This window comes from Anthonomus grandis, chromosome 17 (assembly GCF_022605725.1).
Source record: "Anthonomus grandis grandis chromosome 17, icAntGran1.3, whole genome shotgun sequence".
NCBI classification, from domain to species: Eukaryota; Metazoa; Arthropoda; class Insecta; order Coleoptera; family Curculionidae; genus Anthonomus; species Anthonomus grandis.
Genome location: NC_065562.1, coordinates 6771643 through 6792018, shown reverse-complemented (window position 1 = coordinate 6792018; position 20376 = coordinate 6771643). Strand labels below are relative to the sequence as shown.

The 20376-nt window shown below is 31.4% G+C and overlaps 1 protein-coding gene across 1 annotated transcript in view; it reads right to left on the bottom strand.

Annotated features, from left to right (window-relative positions):
* Positions 1-226: 226 nt before the first annotated feature.
* The window catches only part of LOC126746626 (huntingtin-like), a 157491-nt gene continuing 137341 nt past the window's right edge, over positions 227-20376 (bottom strand). The window contains exons 31-33 of the mRNA XM_050454956.1: positions 11838-11988; positions 11512-11774; positions 227-939 (exon numbers count right to left, since the gene is read on the bottom strand). Of these exons, the coding sequence (XP_050310913.1) occupies positions 595-939; positions 11512-11774; positions 11838-11988 (759 nt within the window). The 3' untranslated portion in view covers positions 227-594. The remainder of the gene's footprint in view (positions 940-11511; positions 11775-11837; positions 11989-20376) is intronic.

Below are 20376 nucleotides of genomic sequence, written 5' to 3'. Positions count from 1 at the left end.
AGAAAAGAAAATGAATATAAAGTTAAGGCAATAAAAGCCAATAGTTCCAAGTGGAAATGGCTAAAAGAAAATATAATAACAGTTATTAAAGAGCCAAAGATTTTAAACAAAACAGGATTTTACCTTGTTCCACAAATAAAAAACTTTAGGTTTCAGCTATGCATATTAATAATGTTTTTACCGGTGATGTGTGATGAGTGCCTAAATAAATGTCTTACTTGTAATATTCTTTTGTATTTAAAATGTTTTATTTTTAATTTTTGTAGATACATATATATGTTTATTCTCTGATGAAATAAAAGTAATTATTATGCACTTATTTTAACAAAATAAAGATTATATTACGTCCATCTATTGGGTCAATTCGTGTCATTTTCATGGTCACATTCGTGTTTTCAATTTGTTTTTTGCATTTTAAATTTAATTATGATCTTTTGACACTTGTGGAGAATTTTAAAGTTGAGTTTTCTCCTTAACTATCCGAACATTGGTACATTTGCCTTATTTAATATTTTATGCGACATCATCGTATTATTCGTGACTTGTTCTCTTACCACAATCTAATATCAACAATTACGCCTTTTTGTTTTATTATTATAAAGAATTCAATAAATCCGAAAAAGGCATATCAGTATGATCCTTAACTTTCATAAAACTATCAACAAACGCTTTCCTTTGGTTATCACTGGTTAGATTGTTATAAAAATCGGCCCCTGCTATACAAAATATTTTTTTGTCTTCGTACTCATACCTTCCCACTCTACTTTGGACATAAGGAAAATATGCTTTTAGCCACAAATTCGGACTCGCACTAATGAAAAAGCACGTAAGACTCCAAACTGCCATGTTGGAGAAGGATTGCGTAAAATTGGAAAGGCTGAAAACCACCCAATCTTGTAGGAGTGATAGTTGGTTTAGTTGAATTGCACTGTCAAAAACCTAAAAAAAAAGAGTTGATTTGTTACACATGTTATGTATGTGGTTAACTTTAAATAAATATGTTTAAATAAAGATAAGGAATACATTGATAGTAAGAAAATATTTAACATTCATCGACTAGTTATAATAATAATAATAATAACAATAATAATATCTTTATTTCTAACAGGCAACTTGCCCAATAACAGGAAACAGTTGAATGAAAACAATGAAAAATATAGTTTAAAGAAAAAAAAAACAAAAAACAAACCTAAAAAAATTAAAGAAAAGAAGTAAAGTTACAATCTCAAAAGTTATCCAAAAAATTAGAACAAATAACTATTAATATGATATAAAAAGCCAATTATAACAGTTTAACAAGATAATCACATATTCAACAAAATTAAATTAAATCAACTGCAATATACCTACTAACTATAACTTAAACACATAAGTCTTAATCTCAAGAATGATCCACCAAGATATCGACAATCACATGAACCAGAGAGAAATATATATCACACATGTGACAGATCCGATTATACAGGGTGTCCCGAAATTACATCGCAATATTTTACCAGCCGCATCTTTGTCTAAAAATAAGACAAAAAGTCCATATAAAGTATGGTTCAAAAGTGCATCGTTTTTAAGTTACAGGGTGTTTTATGAATCATGTTAAAGATGGTTTTTTGTTAATATATCCGGAACGCCTAGTTGTAATCTTTTGAAATGTTCAACATTTACTATTGGTTTTATTGAAAACTGATATTGCAACCATTTTTGCCAAAATGTATACAAGGTCGTGTAAAATAAGTGGTCGTTAAAGTTTAAATTGTTAAAACTTTTTTTCTAGCAACTTCGTGATAATTTTGGTATTAGAATTAAAAAGAACAAACATTTTCACATAAAAAAGGTGCTCTTGTCTAATTTCGATAGGAGCTTCCGTTTTCGAAAAAATTAGATGTAAATGTTTTGCAAAGAGAACGCGTAAGTTATTTTGGTAACAGTTAATTAAATTAAAAAGCATCTTAAAAATCCGTTGGGGATAAACATGACCTAAGACTATCACAAATACTTTATTTAAGATCAAAAATTGTTTTTCGAGTCCAATTGTTTTTTTTTTTAATGTAATTGAATAGGTAAAAAAAAGGAACAATGAATTTATTACGTAAAAAAAAACATAAAAACACCAAACAAAAAAGCACAAATTACAACAAATGTTCAAAGTGGTTTCCATTTTGCTGAAGACACAATCTTGCCCTACGCGTTATTGCGCGAGTAGCCCTTAAAACAAAAAATGGATTTCTCTTTATTTCATTAACAGCCAATTAATCCTTCGCATCAGTTGTTCACGGGTATTTATCTCCACGGCATATACCAACTCATTTAAATGTCCCCATAAATTATAATCTAACGAAGTTAGATCTGGAGATCGAGGAGGCCAATTAATTTATAGGACCACCTCGACCAATCCAACGTTCAGGAAAATGGTTATTCATCCACTCACGCACATTGCGACCAAAATGAGCAGGCGCTCCCTGTCTTGTTGAAAAATCATGTTTTGGCGTAAGATAAGAGGAACTTCTTCCAGAAGCTCCACAAGATTATTTTCCAGCATATGAAAATAATTCTCCGAAGTTAGCCGATTGGGTAATTCTATCGGGCCAATAAGTTGGTCCCTGATTAATCCCGCCCACAAAGTTACCGAAAACCTTCTTTGAAAATTACTACGCCTTATGGCTCTTGGATTTTGATCTGAAAGTGGCTTCGTCCGTCCATAAAATGGAAGGAATTAAGTTCGGATTATTAATTACCCATTGACAAAATTGGATCCTCAACGGAAAATCGTCTGGCTCTAAATCTTGGACCCGCTGGTAATGAAACGGATGTAACCCTTGGGATCTTAGCATTCTTCCAATCTAATAAAAATTAAATTACTATCGTAACAATAAGTAATTTTTTTAATTACTTACTATAGAGCGAGGGATATGTGTGGCTCTTCACACATTTCTTATACTTGCCCCCGGATTTTCTTCAAAAACATTTAAAACATTTTCTAAATTATAATCTTCTTGTGGTCTGCCTTGTCCACGAGCTCTTTGAAAACTTCCGTTATTGCATAAATTTCGGTGAGTGTTTATAAAAACTTAACGATCTGGAACATGTCTTAGGGGAAATCTTCGGCGATACTCACGGACAGCCGCTAAAGAACTGACATTACACAAACCATAAACAAAATGCATGTCAGCTAACTCTTGACTTGTAAATCTATCCATAATTTTTGAAAAATGAATCACAAAAAAGAACTAATTTACTTTGCCAAAGCAAATTTAAAAAATGTGAAATGTCAACAAAATGTTAAACAAAATTTAACAAATAAACTAATTGTCAACAAACACATCCAACTATTATTTTACAAGATGTTATTTGTAGTTACTTTTTGAAATACCAATTCATGATTTATTAATAATTGATTTTTTCGAAAACGGAAGCTCCTATCGAAATTAGACAAGAGCACCTTTTTTATGTAAAAATGTTTGTTCTTTTCAATTCTAATACCAAAATTATCACGGAGTTGCTAGAAAAAAAGTTTTAACAATTTAAACTTTACCGACCACTTATTTTACACGACCCTCTTTACATTTTGGCAAAAATGGTTGCAATATCAGTTTTTAAACACAAACCAATAGTAAATGTTGAAAATTTCAAAAGATTACTGTATATGGACTTTTTGTCTTATTTTCAGACAAAGGCTGGTAAAATATTGCTATGTAATTTCGTTGGTAGAAAGAATGTTAGGAGATGTCTAGCATTAAGCCTAGGCACCATGAAACGTACACCAGAAACAAAGTTTACTGAATAAAATACAAGTTGCTTCACTCGGCGAAAAACCTTTTATATTTCGATCTCAAGGGCAGGCCGCCGAGCTCCTCGCCGACGGGGAACTAGCAAAAAATGTAAAGGGGAATTGTGGTAAAAAATAGCTATTATTTTACGAGTTTCGTCTAATTCGAACTGTAGGGGAAGACGGAGCACGATTTTATAATAACTTTATTATCGGGCATAAAATTATTATTTAATGTACCTACTTGGGAAAAATATGTAAATTGATAATACTATAAATTATTTGTTTTTATAGCCACCAAACTAAATAAATTTTACATTATCAAAGTTTACGTAATTCAAGAACTAAATGGTTACATTTTTTTGTTAATAATTAGGTATCTTATTAAAGGTTGTTTTGGTACGACGGATTTCATTAGGATTTATTTTTAAATCAAAGTCAAAAGTTTGTGTGAAAAAATGCATATATTACTGTTACTAAACGTAACAACTAAAGATAGGCATAACTACTAAGTAATGACATGTTTGAATTTTAAATGATTGATTACTACACTTTTTGACGTTTTTGTTATTTTGTCAGACTAATAATAGCATTACCAAAGACATTATAAGTAATAAACGTAATGTTTCATTCATAACCAGCCCAAAAATGTGGAATTTTATTGTTTTAAAATTAGTAGTGAGAGAGAAAAGGATGGAGAAAGTGTTGTTAGTACCCCTTGGCAACAACGCATATTTTCAATTAATTTTAGTTTGGTTTGTTGCCAGTGGGGTAGAGCTTATGCACTAGTGCAAATAATATTATAATAATCGACAAATTTGTAATTTTCATTTTCCCTCCCTTACAAATCGGGTTAGGATTATGTACTCTACAAATAATTTTTTATATCTATACGTATTGTTTTCGTCGCTCTTGTGTAATTTTAAATAGAGGCGAAAAATTTCATTACATAATTAATTAACCTTAATATTTTTCATGTGACGACGCTGGTGGTAAAAATACAAAAGTCTTTTGCTGTTTAAACGTAAACAAATAAACTTACCGATGAAACGTTAAATTTGGATTTTAATGCTCTACTCTCTTTACTACACAAGAATCGTGCACCATGATCGTTTATTTTGGCATTAATTTTCTCCAAAAAAGTACGAAAACAACAAAAAACTGATAAAACACACTCTAAACACAAAATACGCCCTTAGACTCAATAATTTAAAGCGTTTATTTGTTTTAATTTCTTGGCAACATCGCTTGGGATTCATTCATTCATAATTTTTGACAGAACTTGAAAAATAGTAAAACGTGCGTAATACTGTAGCGCAACGTTGCCGAAATGACGAAATTTTTTAATGCTCCAAGATATTTTTGTTTTGACTGCTGCTTTTATTAATATTTTTGCTTTTAAATTAAGTCGATTTTTCTATGAATTTTATTAATTTTCGATTAGTTTTTTTTCATTATAAGCTCAGTTATGTTTCCGACTCAAATAACCTTTAAAAGGTATTACATTTTTTAATACATAAAAAGCGGATAAATAGCTCTGGCAAAAGTGCAATATTGTAAAAGAAGGACAAAAGATTGAGAGGAAAATATATTTTGCCATTTTAAAAAGTAAACAATGTAGTCTCTTAAGCTGGATTTATACAGACAAATAAAGTAAAATAAGAAATAAAATAAAAATAAAATAATAGTTAAATGTACAAAGGTTCCATAACGCATTTATATAGCAAAATAATATAAGAATAAAATAAGAAGTTGACCAAAATCCAACTTTCATATTTTATTTTATGTGAAAACGAAACTGCGCACGTTATTTTGGTCACAACACACCCTCTCAAGACAGAGAGGTACTATAACCTGGCATGTAATTGGTTACCCTTATTTCTTATTTGTTATTTTATTATATATATAAATATATATTTTCATTTTTCGGGCATCTAAAAAACATTAAACCACTTCCACGCTTTGTAAAACAACTGTCTACCGAACAATAAGTCGACATTTTAATATAATAGATTATAATAATTTGCCAGTCCACTGAGTCCACCCGGTACAACTAGTAATAAAACGCTCGCACGTCAAAGCGATTTAAACTCTACTCACTGTGAAACCCAACAGATTCGATTGTAGGAGCGTCGGTCGCCCGGCAAATGAAGTGAGGGGCGGTGAATAGGTAATTCGTCGCGTGGAGCCGAGTGAAGCAACTTGTATTTTATTCAGTAAACTTTGCCAGAAAGAAGTACAGAACTATCAACTAATCCATTCAGTAACCCATACAGGAATTTTACAGAGAAGATTATTCTTCTGAGACGTAATGGATGTAGATTGAAGCGTTCCAATAGTTGCCGATGATCAAACCCTCTAACTGGATCTATGCCATATTGTCTGAAGACCAAAAACTTAGCAAATCTATGCTGAACAGATTTAAGTAGACCAACATGATTCTGATAGAGCCGGTTCCATATAATGCAGCCAAACTCCAGTTTTGATCTCACAAAGCAACAGAAAAACAGTATATTAAAAAAAAAAACATAAATATGGATTTTTCTGATTTTTGCAGCTAAAATTTCTTAAAGATTAGGATGTGATACATCAATGTATTCAGAAAAAAAACTGCAAAAATTTGACTAAAAAAATGTTTTAAATACGCCACTGACTTATATACCGGGTGGTGCATCGCCGAGCGGATCATAGGAAATCCCATGTAAATTTTAAGGGGGTCAATTATTGGCTGTAAATTTTACAGAAAAAATGTAAGATAACTTTTTGAAGAGACCAATCTGGCAAACCCTCGTGCAAAGTTTCAAAAAATGTTGATAAGCGAATCTTGAATTATTCAATTAAATGTAATTGCAAATTTTCGGTTCAGGTAAAACCAGACACCAGCCAACAATTTGTTATAAGGCTTTGTCAAATCTGACGTACAGCCGAATACAAGAAATGTTTTTTTTCGTTTTATCAATCTCACAATCATACATTCAAAGTAAGACACGTTAACGTTACTTTTTTATCTAAACTTTTATTTAATATAACGATGAAGTTAAACCAATAACAATTATTATTATCGATTATTAAAAAAATAATTTTATCATATTTAGAATTTAATTAAACCAATAGCAGTATTTGAAATAGTTTCAATTTATTTTCCCATCAAGCCTATCTGGTCCATTTCAACCATTAAACCTATTGTTAGTAAATTCGAGTTCAAAGACATTGCAATAAATAATTGTATATGTTTAACTCAGAAGATCGAAAATAGATCCGAAAAAAGAGAGAACAGAACTCTTAATATTTTACTAAGTGTGGAAAAATAAAATAAAATACAATAACTTTTTTAAAAATAATAGAGAATTACATTAAAACATCAATTAATCAAATGTTCAAACAACCCCCCATTAACAGCTAAACAATATCCTAACCGATCATAAAATTCATTTCTAACGTTACTATCTTGATATTGGGAAATTTTATTACATTCCAACGAAATAGCGTTTTGTAACTGGTTTAGATTCTCAAATTTTACACTTTTATAAATGACAATTTTTAAATGACCCCACAAAAAGAAGTCATTCGGTAAAAGATCAGGTGACCTGGCTGGCCAAAGTGTCCGGTACCGTGGACCAATAATATTGCCGTTAGAAGCATTTTCCAAGCACTTTCTAACCATACGGGCATTATGGGCCGGGCAACCATCCATTTGATACCAGATCATTTGATCTTCTGTTAAATGTATAAAGAAATAATAATTAGTTATCATTAATAACAATTTCATACTTTAATAATACTTTATAATTTATACTTTAAAACTTTATCTTTTGAATGGACGAATGGGTAATAACAGGAAGGAAAAAGGAAGAGTAAAGGTATGGGAAGTAAGGGTTAGAAAATGGGTACAAGGGAACCAATGAAAGGAGGGAGACTTACCTTAGTATAATATAATACAGTAAAGCTAATAAATGTTGATAGGACTTTCGTTTACTGGTTAGGTGGTTTTACTGACTGCATGGTTCACTATACATCACAAACATTGATCAAACCTGGCTCCAAAAGGGCTGCATGATTGAGATGGAGGACCCGGGTGGATCGATTTAACAGTGAATGTCAATGTAGATGTTGTGGACGTTACTGGAGTAGATGAGTGGAGATTTTTACCTCTCATATTAGTGGATAAATACCATACCGGGGAGAAAAGAAAAAGCCTGAAAGTGGAAGAATACCCAGATTGAGGAATCGCCAATAGAGTAAGTAGATATAAGCATTGATGGTTAAACTTAAGGGTATGCTTGAGTCTACTTATATAAAATTACATGTGTAATATGTAGATTATCATAAACCAAGATGCCAAATGAAAATATTAGGACTTACCAATGGAATATGCCTTTTCTCGGGAATACAAAACTGGACACTTGAACAAAGAACCTTAAAAAAGTTGGGATTTAACTACACCACTTATAATCCTGTACTATTGCAGTATGGCATTTAGTATCCACAAACTAAAATACCCAAAAGGTGAGTTTTCAAGTGTTCATTGGAGTAAAATCGGCAAAAATACCAAGAAACAACCTTCTTCAAAGGCTTGTTCTTCAAGACTCCTAGAGGTCAAAGATTTTCGCGCCAGAAATGGTTTTAGTAGGGATATAGGAAAATGAGATGTGATCTTATTGGCTAGGATATGACTTCTGACATTAGTAAAATCAAAACAATTAAAAAAAATTAATATTATAATTAATAATTTGAGTTTCATCATAAGGGTTGAAAATTATTGATATCAAAAATAGAATTAATACTGAAATGATAACTGTTTATTTTATTAACCTTAGCACCAGAATAACTTAGAAATTGCCTCCTAAAGTTCTATAATCCAGCTATGCTTTCGCTAACATTTTGAATTCATTTTATTTTCTTATTCTTTATGTATCTGAAGAAAATAAACCGTAAGGCTTCCTGAACAACTTCTTCCAAGACGGGTCCAATTCGATTTTGAAATAAGTCCAAATAGGTTTTAGCTGTTAGGTTATAGTACATAAAAAAGGGTCTAATGATAATTGTGTCCAATGATAATTAGATGTGTCCGATAATTCCCATGAATACTTTCTTTCTTATTTATTTAATTTCTTAATTTTTTAATTTCCCATGAATTAATTTTTTGGGGATATTTGTCCGAGTATGAACAAAGCGATGTTCATTTTCTTGGCTCCAATACCGGTAGTTCTGAACATTTGGTTCATTGTTAAGGGTAAATGTACATTCATCGGTACAACAAATATTTCTTAAAAAATTCCTATCATTATTTGCTCTTTCCATCATTTCAAAACAAAATGCCATTCTTCGCTCTTCATCTCCTTCCTGCAGCTCCTGATGTTTTTTGGATTTTCGATATCCTGAGTTGAACATTTACAATTATTTATTACGGTAGCTTTGGACTCGAGCTTATTGATAATACATTTAATAATTAAAACGGACGGTATGGGCTTGGTGGGGAAATAAACTGAAAACATTTCAGATACTGCTCTAAAACTGTTTCCCGCATAATGCCACTTAATTATGGCTATTTTTTCGTCGATTGAATAATTCATACTTGTTTTCAAATATCGACTGTAACTGATTTATTGACACTTTTCCTCACGTCAGTGACAATATTCATTTTACTGGTGCCCGTTTGGTTTTACCTGAACCGAAAATTTGCTAATTTTGCAATTACATTTAATTGAATAATTCAAGATTCGCGTTTTAAAATTTTTTGAAACTTTGCACAAGGGTTTGCCAGATTGGTCTATTCAAAAAGTTATCTTATATTTTTTCTATAAAATGTACAGGGAAGCCAATAATTGACCCCCTTAAAATTTACATGGGTTTTCCTATGTTCCGCTCGGCGCCGCACCACCCAATATATAAATATCTAGTAAAAGCATAGTTTTTTTCTATCTTATACAGTACGTATATCTTTACGTACTGTATAAGATAGAAAATCTTTACGTATATCTTTACGTCTCTGTTGAGACATAAGACAATGATACTTTTCCAAATAGCTGGATAGGCAGAGGTAGACTAATTGCGTGGCCTGCTACCACCTCAGACTTGACATCATTGGATTTCTACGCCTGGGGGCGGGCTAGAGAGTTAGTTTACTCTGAAGAAATCGTATCAACAGACCATTTAATAAGAAAAACTTCGAGAAGCTTTTCAAGTAAAGCAGCAAGATATGTTATTAGTTACACCTGCCGAAGTAAGACGGAGAGCTCGAAAATGTATTATAAATAATGGTTCTCGCTTTGAACACCGCAAAAACATATAAATAGTTCATTTTGTTTCATTTGCATTTACGATTAAAATTTTATTTGTAAATGTCCAGGTTTTTTGAACGTTTTAGAGCCAACTGGATACGCAAACACATAAAACTCGTTCAAACGGCCATAAATTAAAGATGTTTTTAAATTTCATTTATGTGTAATATTCTACTTTAGTTAGAAACGTATCATCCATTTTTCTCTAAGAGACCAAACGAAAACAAAAACAAAGGTAAGGACACAAAGTCACGGTCTCATCCAATCTATATAATTTATAATGTTTATTATATAATTTGTAATGTTTACAACACATTACAACTCAATGTTGTAATGTGTTGTAAACATTACAACTCAATGTTGTAATGTGATCTGTGTAGGTCTAGGCCTGATGATGCTCTGACAGGAGCGAAACACGTGTAGCTTTTAAGCTTTTTTAAGAAATTATATAGATTGGATGAGACCGTGACTTTGTGTCCTTACCTTTGTTTTTATTCTACTTTAGTGATATTAGGAAACAAACGCAGAAAATATTTTTGTTTTTATTGAAAATCTAAACTCTCGAAAACCCTAAGACATGCGTTAAAATTTTAATATTTAATCAAGTTACCACGGAAAATTATTACTTTATTTTTTAAGTAGCACATTCTTGGGAACATCCAATGTTAAAATGCATTTTTTTTTCGCAATAATTTGATAAGATTATTTGTCAAATCTTGATTGGTTGATAAATAAGTCCAAAAAAAAAAAACTAAGTCACGTCGTAAACGTATTTAACTTGACTTCTTTAACTTTCAAGGATCCTGTGTTTGACATCTTGCTAAGCGCAATTATTATTTGAGATTCAAATAAATTTGCTGAAGTTTTTTAAACGAATTTGAGTATTTACTATTATTTGAAATGTTAACCAATAAGAAAAAGTTGATATGATTTTAGTGTACTTAAATAATAACGTGCTATTTAACAAAATAAAGTAAATAGCAAAGATACTGGTTTGGACATTTTAAATAGGCTTGCAAGAGATTTAAGTAATAAAATACAATGAAAACTATTTTTTCGTAATTACTTGATTAAAAATTAAAAAAATTAACGCATTCATTCGCCCTATTTTACAACTTAAAGACTTTTTTTTTTCGATTGTAAAACAAAAAGTAGCAAATGCAGTATCATTGTTATCAGAATATTATTTTCTATCGAAACACTTAAAAGTGTTATTTCCGGTTAAATCGGAAGTGACGGAAAAAACCGAACATATCAAAAGATGTTCTTATAACCATTCTATGAATATTCCAATTTTCATTGGTTTAACTCAAAAAGTAAAAATGTTATCAAGTGTCCCTTTTTCCTTGTCACCCGGTATAATAGAGTGATACTTATTAGTTAACGTAAAATTGCACCGTTATAACAAGAACGGTTATTTCCTTCAATCTTTTTTAAATGAAATCTTCTATTTAAAAAAAAAATTACCTGAAAAACTACACCACTCATCAATTTTGGGTGAGGCTGTTGCGAGGATAAAAATTCTCCAATGACTTTAGTGAGGATATCGGACGGGCTGAAAAAATCCTTTAAAATTAAAGGTAGCACGGAACAAAGAACTTCAGCTTCGTTTATGTAGCTTTTTTTTATTCGATCGAAAATGGCTGATATCTTTTCGATCGTTTGCACTAAATGGTCTGGGCTGGTCTGTTCGCTGTCTACCTCGGGTTTCTCTAGGTGTTCCCAACAGTCTAAAATTTTATTTAAAGTTAATAGGTTAAATGTTAATTTACACATTTAATTTTCTAACTTACCAACATACATATAAGTAACAAGTAACTGAAATCCCAAAATTGAAATAGAAGGATTTTCGTCTCTCATCTTCTCTAATGCCAACTTTTGTAAGCTTTTTCCTATTTTTTCTAGAGTGTACATTGGTCTTATTAGTAATAACCTCTCCAGGCCCTAAAAAGACATCTGTATGTGAGGTAAGGTAATACTAATTATCTTAATATTACTAGATGTAATGTTTTAATAGAACTACTTTATACCGGGTGACCCACTAAGACTGTTCCTCGGCTATATCTCAGACACCATTCATCGTATGACTTACGGGTAAAAAAAAATATTTTACTAATACTATAATTTTAATTCTAAACTTGCTGAATTTTGATTGAATTTGCGTATAGTATACCTATTTGGGTTTTTAGACTTACTTTTTAAACTAAAGGTAAGAACTCAGAGATTAATATTAAAGTGACTTAATAAGTTCAGGATGCGTTTATTTCCTTTGGAGCAACATGAATGTTCTGATGATATAAATTTTTTAATAATTAATATTTTTTAGACTCACAATTGCCTCTTTAACATCTTATTCATTTTGTAGATAAATTTTTAATAGTTTTAATAAATTTACCGCGCGATCCTTGCCCTTCAAAGATCCATTCATTTTATTTTCCCAATATTTGAAGCTAGGAACGAGATTTTAAAAAACGGTTTTCACTGGCTTCTTTGGATGTTATTTGGCTACTTTTTCATAAAAAAGAGTCATACCATTCCATTTAATTTTTTTGATTTTTTTTAGCATTTTCAGACATCTTGTCAAAACTAGCCTCCGAGAAGGATTCAACTAAATTAACTATATTTTAAATATTTATTTATTAACTATTTTTTTTTCACTATTAGTTATTGTGCGAAATTTAGGATGGCAGTTCGCCCTCTGATGGTCATTTTTAGAACTTAAAAATATTTTCCAGGGAATCTTCATGACCAATTTATCTCATAATTTTCTTTAACCCTAAGTCATACGACGAACGGTTCCAAAGATATGGTCGAGAAACAGTATTATTGGGTCACCCGGTATACATGTAAGCATAGAGAATGCCCAATAGTCATTGTTGTATACAGGAATATACCGGGCCGACAAATCTCTTTCTTGGGTGCGAAAATACCCATGTATTCAAATTCAAAACATGATTTATTATCATAAATACATGGTATTTGTTGATAAAGCTACTTTAAACAACAACATAAAACAACATAAATCGACACATTACTAACATATAATTAAAAAAAAAAAAACTGGGTTCAGCATACTGTTTACTAACAAAAATAACAATAACACAAAATTTAATTAATTCAAGACGAAATGAGTTAAAATTTTCTGAGAGTAGTATCACAAAAATAATATAAAATATAACATGACAAAAAATCAAAGCTTTAAATCTGAATTAAAAACGAATTATGTCCTATGGGCCTTTCCCAATTATCTTTAAAAAACTCTGTTAGGCTGTAAAAATACTTGCTTTTAAGCAGTTCCGTTAAGGACTTCTTAAAGCAAGGAGGACTTTTAGAGGTTTTGATGCAATTTGGAAGATAGTTAAAAATTTTTATGCTCAAGTATATAAGGGAATTCCATGTTAGTTCACTCTTCGGGATGGGCATTGGAATATTATCATTTTGTCTGTTATTGTAATGTTTTGAAGAACCATAATTTACAAGATATGATTTATATTTTTTATATATTATTAAGCAAGCAGACTCCACAATAAACAGGCAACATAAGGTAAGTATCTTTAAATCTTTAAATAGGGGTCTACATGAGTCCTGTAGAGATTTATGACACATATATCTGCAATGGCTCATATACACAATGGCTCTTTTTTGCAAAACAAACACAGAGTTAAAAAGCGCTTGACTGCAGCAACCCAAAAATGCTATTCCGTGCCGTAGGTGATTTTCAATCAAAAAAAAGTAGACCGATTTTGCAGATTCCAATCCCACTTCATTTGAAATCACTATCAAAGCATAACGTCCTCTAGCCAGTTTTTGCTTCACTGCAGATTATCATCAATAACAATTCCAAGAAATCTGTTGAAATTATTCACTTCCAATTCTTTGTTGTGAATAATTAACTGATTTGAACATACAAAATTAAAACTTAACGATTTAGTCTTATCTATATTTAAAGACAACAGATTAATTAGCATCATACCACTGTTTAACCATTAGTAAATCTTCAGAAATTGTTTTTGTTAATGTGCTTTTTATTATTGTCTGCCCATAAGATGGTGATGTCATTTGCAAAAATAGTGAAGAATCCTCTTATTTGGAGAGACGCCAGGTTATTTATATGCAATAGAAATAAAATGGGACCGAGAACTGAACCCTGAGGAACTCCATGACTCAAAGTTCAGTCTGACAAAAAAGATTTCAACCATTCTAGAGCAATTCCCCTAAACCATTTCCATGATTTCATACTCCATGGTTGTCACAGTCAAAGGCTTTAGAGAAGTCACAGAATACCGCTGCTTTAACATTCAACAGAAATTTATAGGCATTAAGTTTAAGAGAGAAAGACAATGCTTCACCTTGCGCATGCACCTTACAGGAGAAATACAATGCGCCACAGATCTCGTCCATATCTACGTTCAATTAGTAGAGGGTAAGTAGGAAAAATGCTATAGTTCTCTTTATAACTTATGATTTACTTGTTATTATAAGTTAATATATTGATTTTCGTACCCAAGACCTTCGTTGGTACATAGGGACATCGGCTGAAATGGATTTGAAGCAATCATATTCAGAACATCGTGTGATAGGCTGCATCTACCATCGTTGCAATTCGGCCAACTTAAAAAGTCGTTGTGACGTTCAGTTTCGTTGTTCACTTGCCCTGGTTGCCACAACTAAGCAACATGTGATATTCTTCAGAGAATATAATTTCCCGGAATATAATTTATGGATTAAACGAATTTACCTGAGACCTGTAAAGTTCGATCCCAATTATATGATCACAGCATAAGAACACTAGGTTAGTTAGTTTCTTCACACTACATGCCCACACAATTCTAAAGAAGAATACGAAACTTCCTCTCTCAGGTGTCACCTAGAAGAGCGCGACTGCCCGCATACCTTATTTAATTTAAAGTTTGAAAAAAGCGCGAAAATTAAGAAATACATATAGCATATAGCAGTTTTTGGATGCGGTGATTTCAATGATCTCTTCGAATAATATCGATCGAATATCACTGGTTACATCCATTAATCCTGTTCGTTTCATCCATTAATTATATTTCGGAGCCACTCTGAAGAATATCACGTCATAAGAATACTTGGTAGACTTTTAAAGTAAACGCCGGGCTCTTTTCATTAGCTTTCATTTTTTAGTTTATTAAAGCAGGATTATATATAATATGATAATATGGTCATACATAATATAGATAATTTACATCGGTAATTTGAAGAACTAGACTGATTATATATTTAAAAATCCAGTCTTAGGTAACTGATAATACTCTAAATGGAACTGAAACTCGTTGTGAAAATTTATAATTACTTCGCCGGAAATTAGCCTACACTGCTGATTTGGTCTTAAAAACTTTGCTTCTCAAGTAATTTCTTAAGAAAAGATCTAAAGGTGTTAAATCCGGAGACCTGGGTGGCCAATCAAAGAGTACTTTTCGGCCAATCTGTCTGCCTGGAAATAAATCATCCAGGTACTCATGACGGTTCTTGCAAAATGATGAACAAAATCGATCCAATAACTCGACCACCAATAAGCCCTGCCAAAACATTGACTTTCTCTGAATGTTGAATGTGGTCTTCGCACATCCAGTAAGGGTTTTTGTCTGCCCAATAACGACAATTTTGATGATTTACCTCACCATTCAACACAAACAGTGATTCAATAGTACGTTTTCTATTTGTAGAACATTTGTGTCTAGTAGATCAATCCTTTGTTTGCAAAACTGGAGTCTTCTATTTGGATTATCTTGGATGAGTTCCTGGAGGATTGTTAGTTAATAGGGTTGAAATTTTCCAGCTCTAAGAACTTTTCCTACTGAAGTTTGGCTAATTTCGAGTTCCCTAGTTATCTGCCTAGTGGGAACATGGGAATTTTTTTCGAGAGAGAGTACATTACTTTTTTTTTTTGCCTTAAATGCCCATTTTCTTGGAACTCTTTTTCGATCTTACTACGGTACTTTGCGATATGGGTGGTACATCAGGATATTTCTGTCTGAATAAATCTCCGTAGCAAATCATCATTAGAATTTCAATCTTGTGTGTTAAGTACGGCATTTTACAAATGACGAACAACAAACTGTGAAATAGTTTCGTCGCACAAATATGAACCGAATTCGATACTACTCTCGTTACTTGTTTCTATAACTTATTTGTCAAAGTCAATGCATGCATTTATTAAAGATATACTAATGAATTGAATTCATTTTTCGAATTAGATACTGTCTGTTAGATATCTTTTAAAAGACAAAGCGTGAAATTTGGTACGCATATATTGTTACAACTTGTTAAACCCTTTAATAATAGTCATTAAAAAATTATTACAAAAATAACCTATGGCCTCAAATCTCACATTTAAGATACCCTGTATATTTTTTTCTTACATAAAATAATGAAAATTTAAAATACTAATCGACGTGTCCGAGCACATTATCGAAAAAAGACCACCTTTGATTTAATAAATTTAGTCCAAGTTATAGACTCGCACTGTATAGTAGACATATTATCAGTAGTATACAGGGTGGTCCAGTTTAAACGTCATTAATTTTAATACGTGATTAAGAGAATTTAAAAAGAAATAGACTTTCATTAGAATTTTTTTCTCAGAAATTTTTAATAACAAAGATACAGGGTGTTAAACTTAAGAATAATTATTTGTTTATTTATCATAATTTTTAGACTACCAGCTCAATTTTAATTAAATTTTGCATGCAGGTTATTGTAGTAAATTTTCAATTACTTATGAAGCCAATTTTTAAAAAAATTGCCAGTTGCGTAATATACGGAGGGACTTGGTCCTTTTTTGCCTCAAATCTGCGAGGTTATAGAATATTTTTTTATAAGAAGTCAACTGTTAGATTCTCTATTTAATTTGGATAAAAAAGTTACTCTTGCAAAATTTTGATTTAAGGCACTGTTTTTAAAATATCTTAGTTTAATTGTACAGAAGCGCCAGTTAAAATGCTACAACTGGTTATTGAAGCAACTCGCTCTGGAATAATCTATATAAAAATCCCGTAGGACGCTATTTTAATAAAATGAATTTGGATGTATAGAGTTTATCAAATGGAAAAGTCTATCTCTACGTCTTTCTCTAAGGCTTTAATTCCAGTGAATAAAAAACCCGAGTATAAAAATTTCCTCTGATATCGTCTAATATTGTCTCGTTTCTACATATGAGTAATTTTTAATGAATAATTAGGTAGTAATGGCCATTGTAATATGAATTCTTTCTATAAAGTCGTTTTTGAACCTTAATTTTTTCCAAGCTCTGGGTGCCTCTTCGCTTCATTCTCTACTTAATTTGACCAAAAATCTGCAAAAATCTAACCAAATCTTAAATAGAACGTTCCTCAGACAAAATTCCGTTTTAATTTTAAAAAATCTTACTGCCTAATTTTCATTTTAATCACTAAATGTTATAAGACATGTAAAAAAAGTGGGATGCCTGATAAAAGGGTTATTGATAGAATAGATTATGTGACTGCCTCAAAACAAACTTTCAAAAATATGTAAATTATCTTACAGCACTATTTCCACATTTTAATTTGGAAGATCAAGTTGTCTTCCTTGAACTCAAGCAATGTGTCGATCGTTTTTATAATATATTAGATGAATACGATAATATACAAGGGTAAATAGAGTTAAGTAGTGAGGATCCAGATATTCAATATAGTGAATCCGAAATTTTGAAACTGCGTTATTGACTTGTCCTATGTTTATTGATTGTCTCTATTCAATCAAGCTTGATTTGTGAGACTTTGACTTTGAGTATACTTTTCCTTCCTTTGGTCATATATCTAAGTCTCTTTGAGAATAATGGATGATTATTTTGAATTAATATAAAAAACATTCTTTAATATTCAAAAACTATACCCACAGCCTTCTAATTGTTTGCGAAAATTAGTTGACACTGTAACCACTGACCTTCGAGCCTTGAAAATTCTAAATGAGTCTGTCGATACTTGGGATACGTTGATTATTTATCTGATAAGCGGCAAATCAGATCATATAACACTTCTTAAATAAGAACAGATAAAAACACTATACACAACAAACACTTTAGTCAATTTAACATCGTTTTTGAAAGAACCGGCATCTTCTTGAATGATTGGAACAAAATAAAGTTGTTGAAAATACACATAAGCGACATATAAAGATTAACTCCTTTGGAGTAGAAATGCCGTTTATAAAATCTAGTTGCTCTGTTGGTAAACAAGATAATTTTGTTCAAAATGGCCCAGACCTTTTTAAATTAGGCATAAATCAACGTAAAGAGGAAGCTAAGATAAGCTATACATTGGTGCTTAAATTGTCTGAGAGCGGGACATACAATCTAAAAAAATTGTAAAACATGTAAAGCTAAGCACAACACACAACACATTGTGATATCAATTCGGGTAAAAATAATAGAGAAAGAATTCATGAAAGTATCAATTTGTCGTCTATACTAAATTTATCCACCGAAGAAGTATTGCTAGCGACCGTATTAGTTGACATTGTGACCACGAGCTCTACTTAATGTCGGTTCCCAAAGCAGCTTTCTTACTGAACTACACTAATCAGAAACATCTGTTACGATTAACAGTTTCATCAGAATGTTGAATCAGAATTTAACGAAACTCAATCGGATTGTAAAAGTAAATATATCACTCACATTAAATCCAAAGCTAACGGTTCTTGTATTGATATTTCTTGTTTAGTAATACCTCACATAACGAATAGTTTGCTAAACTTTGAGTTTAACAAATGCAATTTTAGTATTTCTAACATAAACTTTAGCCGACCCCAATTACGATATACATTATTATTTTTCGGACTTAATTTCTGTAGGTCAAATTAAACTAAACGTAAATTAACCTTTTAATCAAAAAACAAAACTCGATTAGTTTATATCTGGGCGTGTAGCTAGCGAATCGAGTCAAGAAAGACAGTGTAACCTTAAGAAAAAAATATTGATATTGACAAACAAATTACGCGTGTTAGGGGCATTGAAGAGTTTTCACATTTAAAACCATTATCGAATTAGGAAAAGGCTGATGAGAAACACTTTGTAAATACACTTAAACGCGATGAAAATAGAGATTCTCTCGTGACTCTAAAAGAAAGTTCAGAAAAGTTAGGAAGTTCTTATGATATTGCTGAAAAACCATTTTTAATTCTTGAACGGAAATTTGAATGCAATGGGGCACATGCGTTTAGGTCAAAAGTAATAAACACAATAACCAGATTTTTTATTATATATACATGGTGTTTAAAAACACAGTAATATGATGATCAAGCTCCGTGTGGTTTTTGACGCCTCGTGCCTTAGTAGCTCTGGAATATCATTTAATGATATTCACATGACTACTGACCTGACTATCCAGTCAGATCTATTTACCATTTTAGTTCGTTACCGTCAGCACAACTATGTCATAGCTACAGACATAAAAAAAATTTATTGCATGTAACAAGTTTACGAAAAATAAAACTCTTTGCAATATATACTGTGCGTGACAATAAAAACCAAAAATAAAGAGCAAGATGCCTTTATCAGATAGGAATTGATTACGAAGCAGGATTTCCTCTAATATCACGTACTGTAAAAGAACATTTCTATGTCGATGATCTTCTAACCGGTTCTGATTGCATAGAAAAAACTGTTGAAATTGGTTTGATACTTGATAAAGCAGAATTTCATTTAGGAAAATGGGTTTCTAATAGGAGAAGGTTTTTAGAAAGGTTAAGCACTCCTGATAAAGCCATTTTGATTGATATAGGCATAAACGAGGACACAAAAACTTTAAGATTATTTTGAAATGGCACAAAAGATATTATCTTTTATAAAATTAGTATTGGATCACAAAATCATATTACCAAACGTTTAGTTCTATCTATTCGATCCGTTGAGCTTATTAAGTGCAACTATAATCTTAGCTAAAATAATCCTACCAGATATTTGGTTGGAAAGGATCAAATGGGATAACTTTTTATCATACGGTTTGGATTCAAGATGGTTAACATTTCGCGAGCAATTAAGCATTTCAAAATCTCCTTCATATTGAAATACACGGATTCTCGGATCTTCTTATGCCTATGGACCATATGTGTATATTAAATCGATAAATAAAAATGACGATACCTTTACTCAGGCTTATTTGTGCCAAACGAAAGGTAGCCCCGCTTTAGATAAAAACTATTTCTAGGTTACAACTCACATCTACCTTATTACTTTTAAGATTAATAAACAAAGTAAGATTATCGCTAAATGTTTTCATTAGTAGAGTGGTTTATTGGTGCGACTCTATAATACAGGGTGTCCATTTATAAACTGACACAGTTTAACTG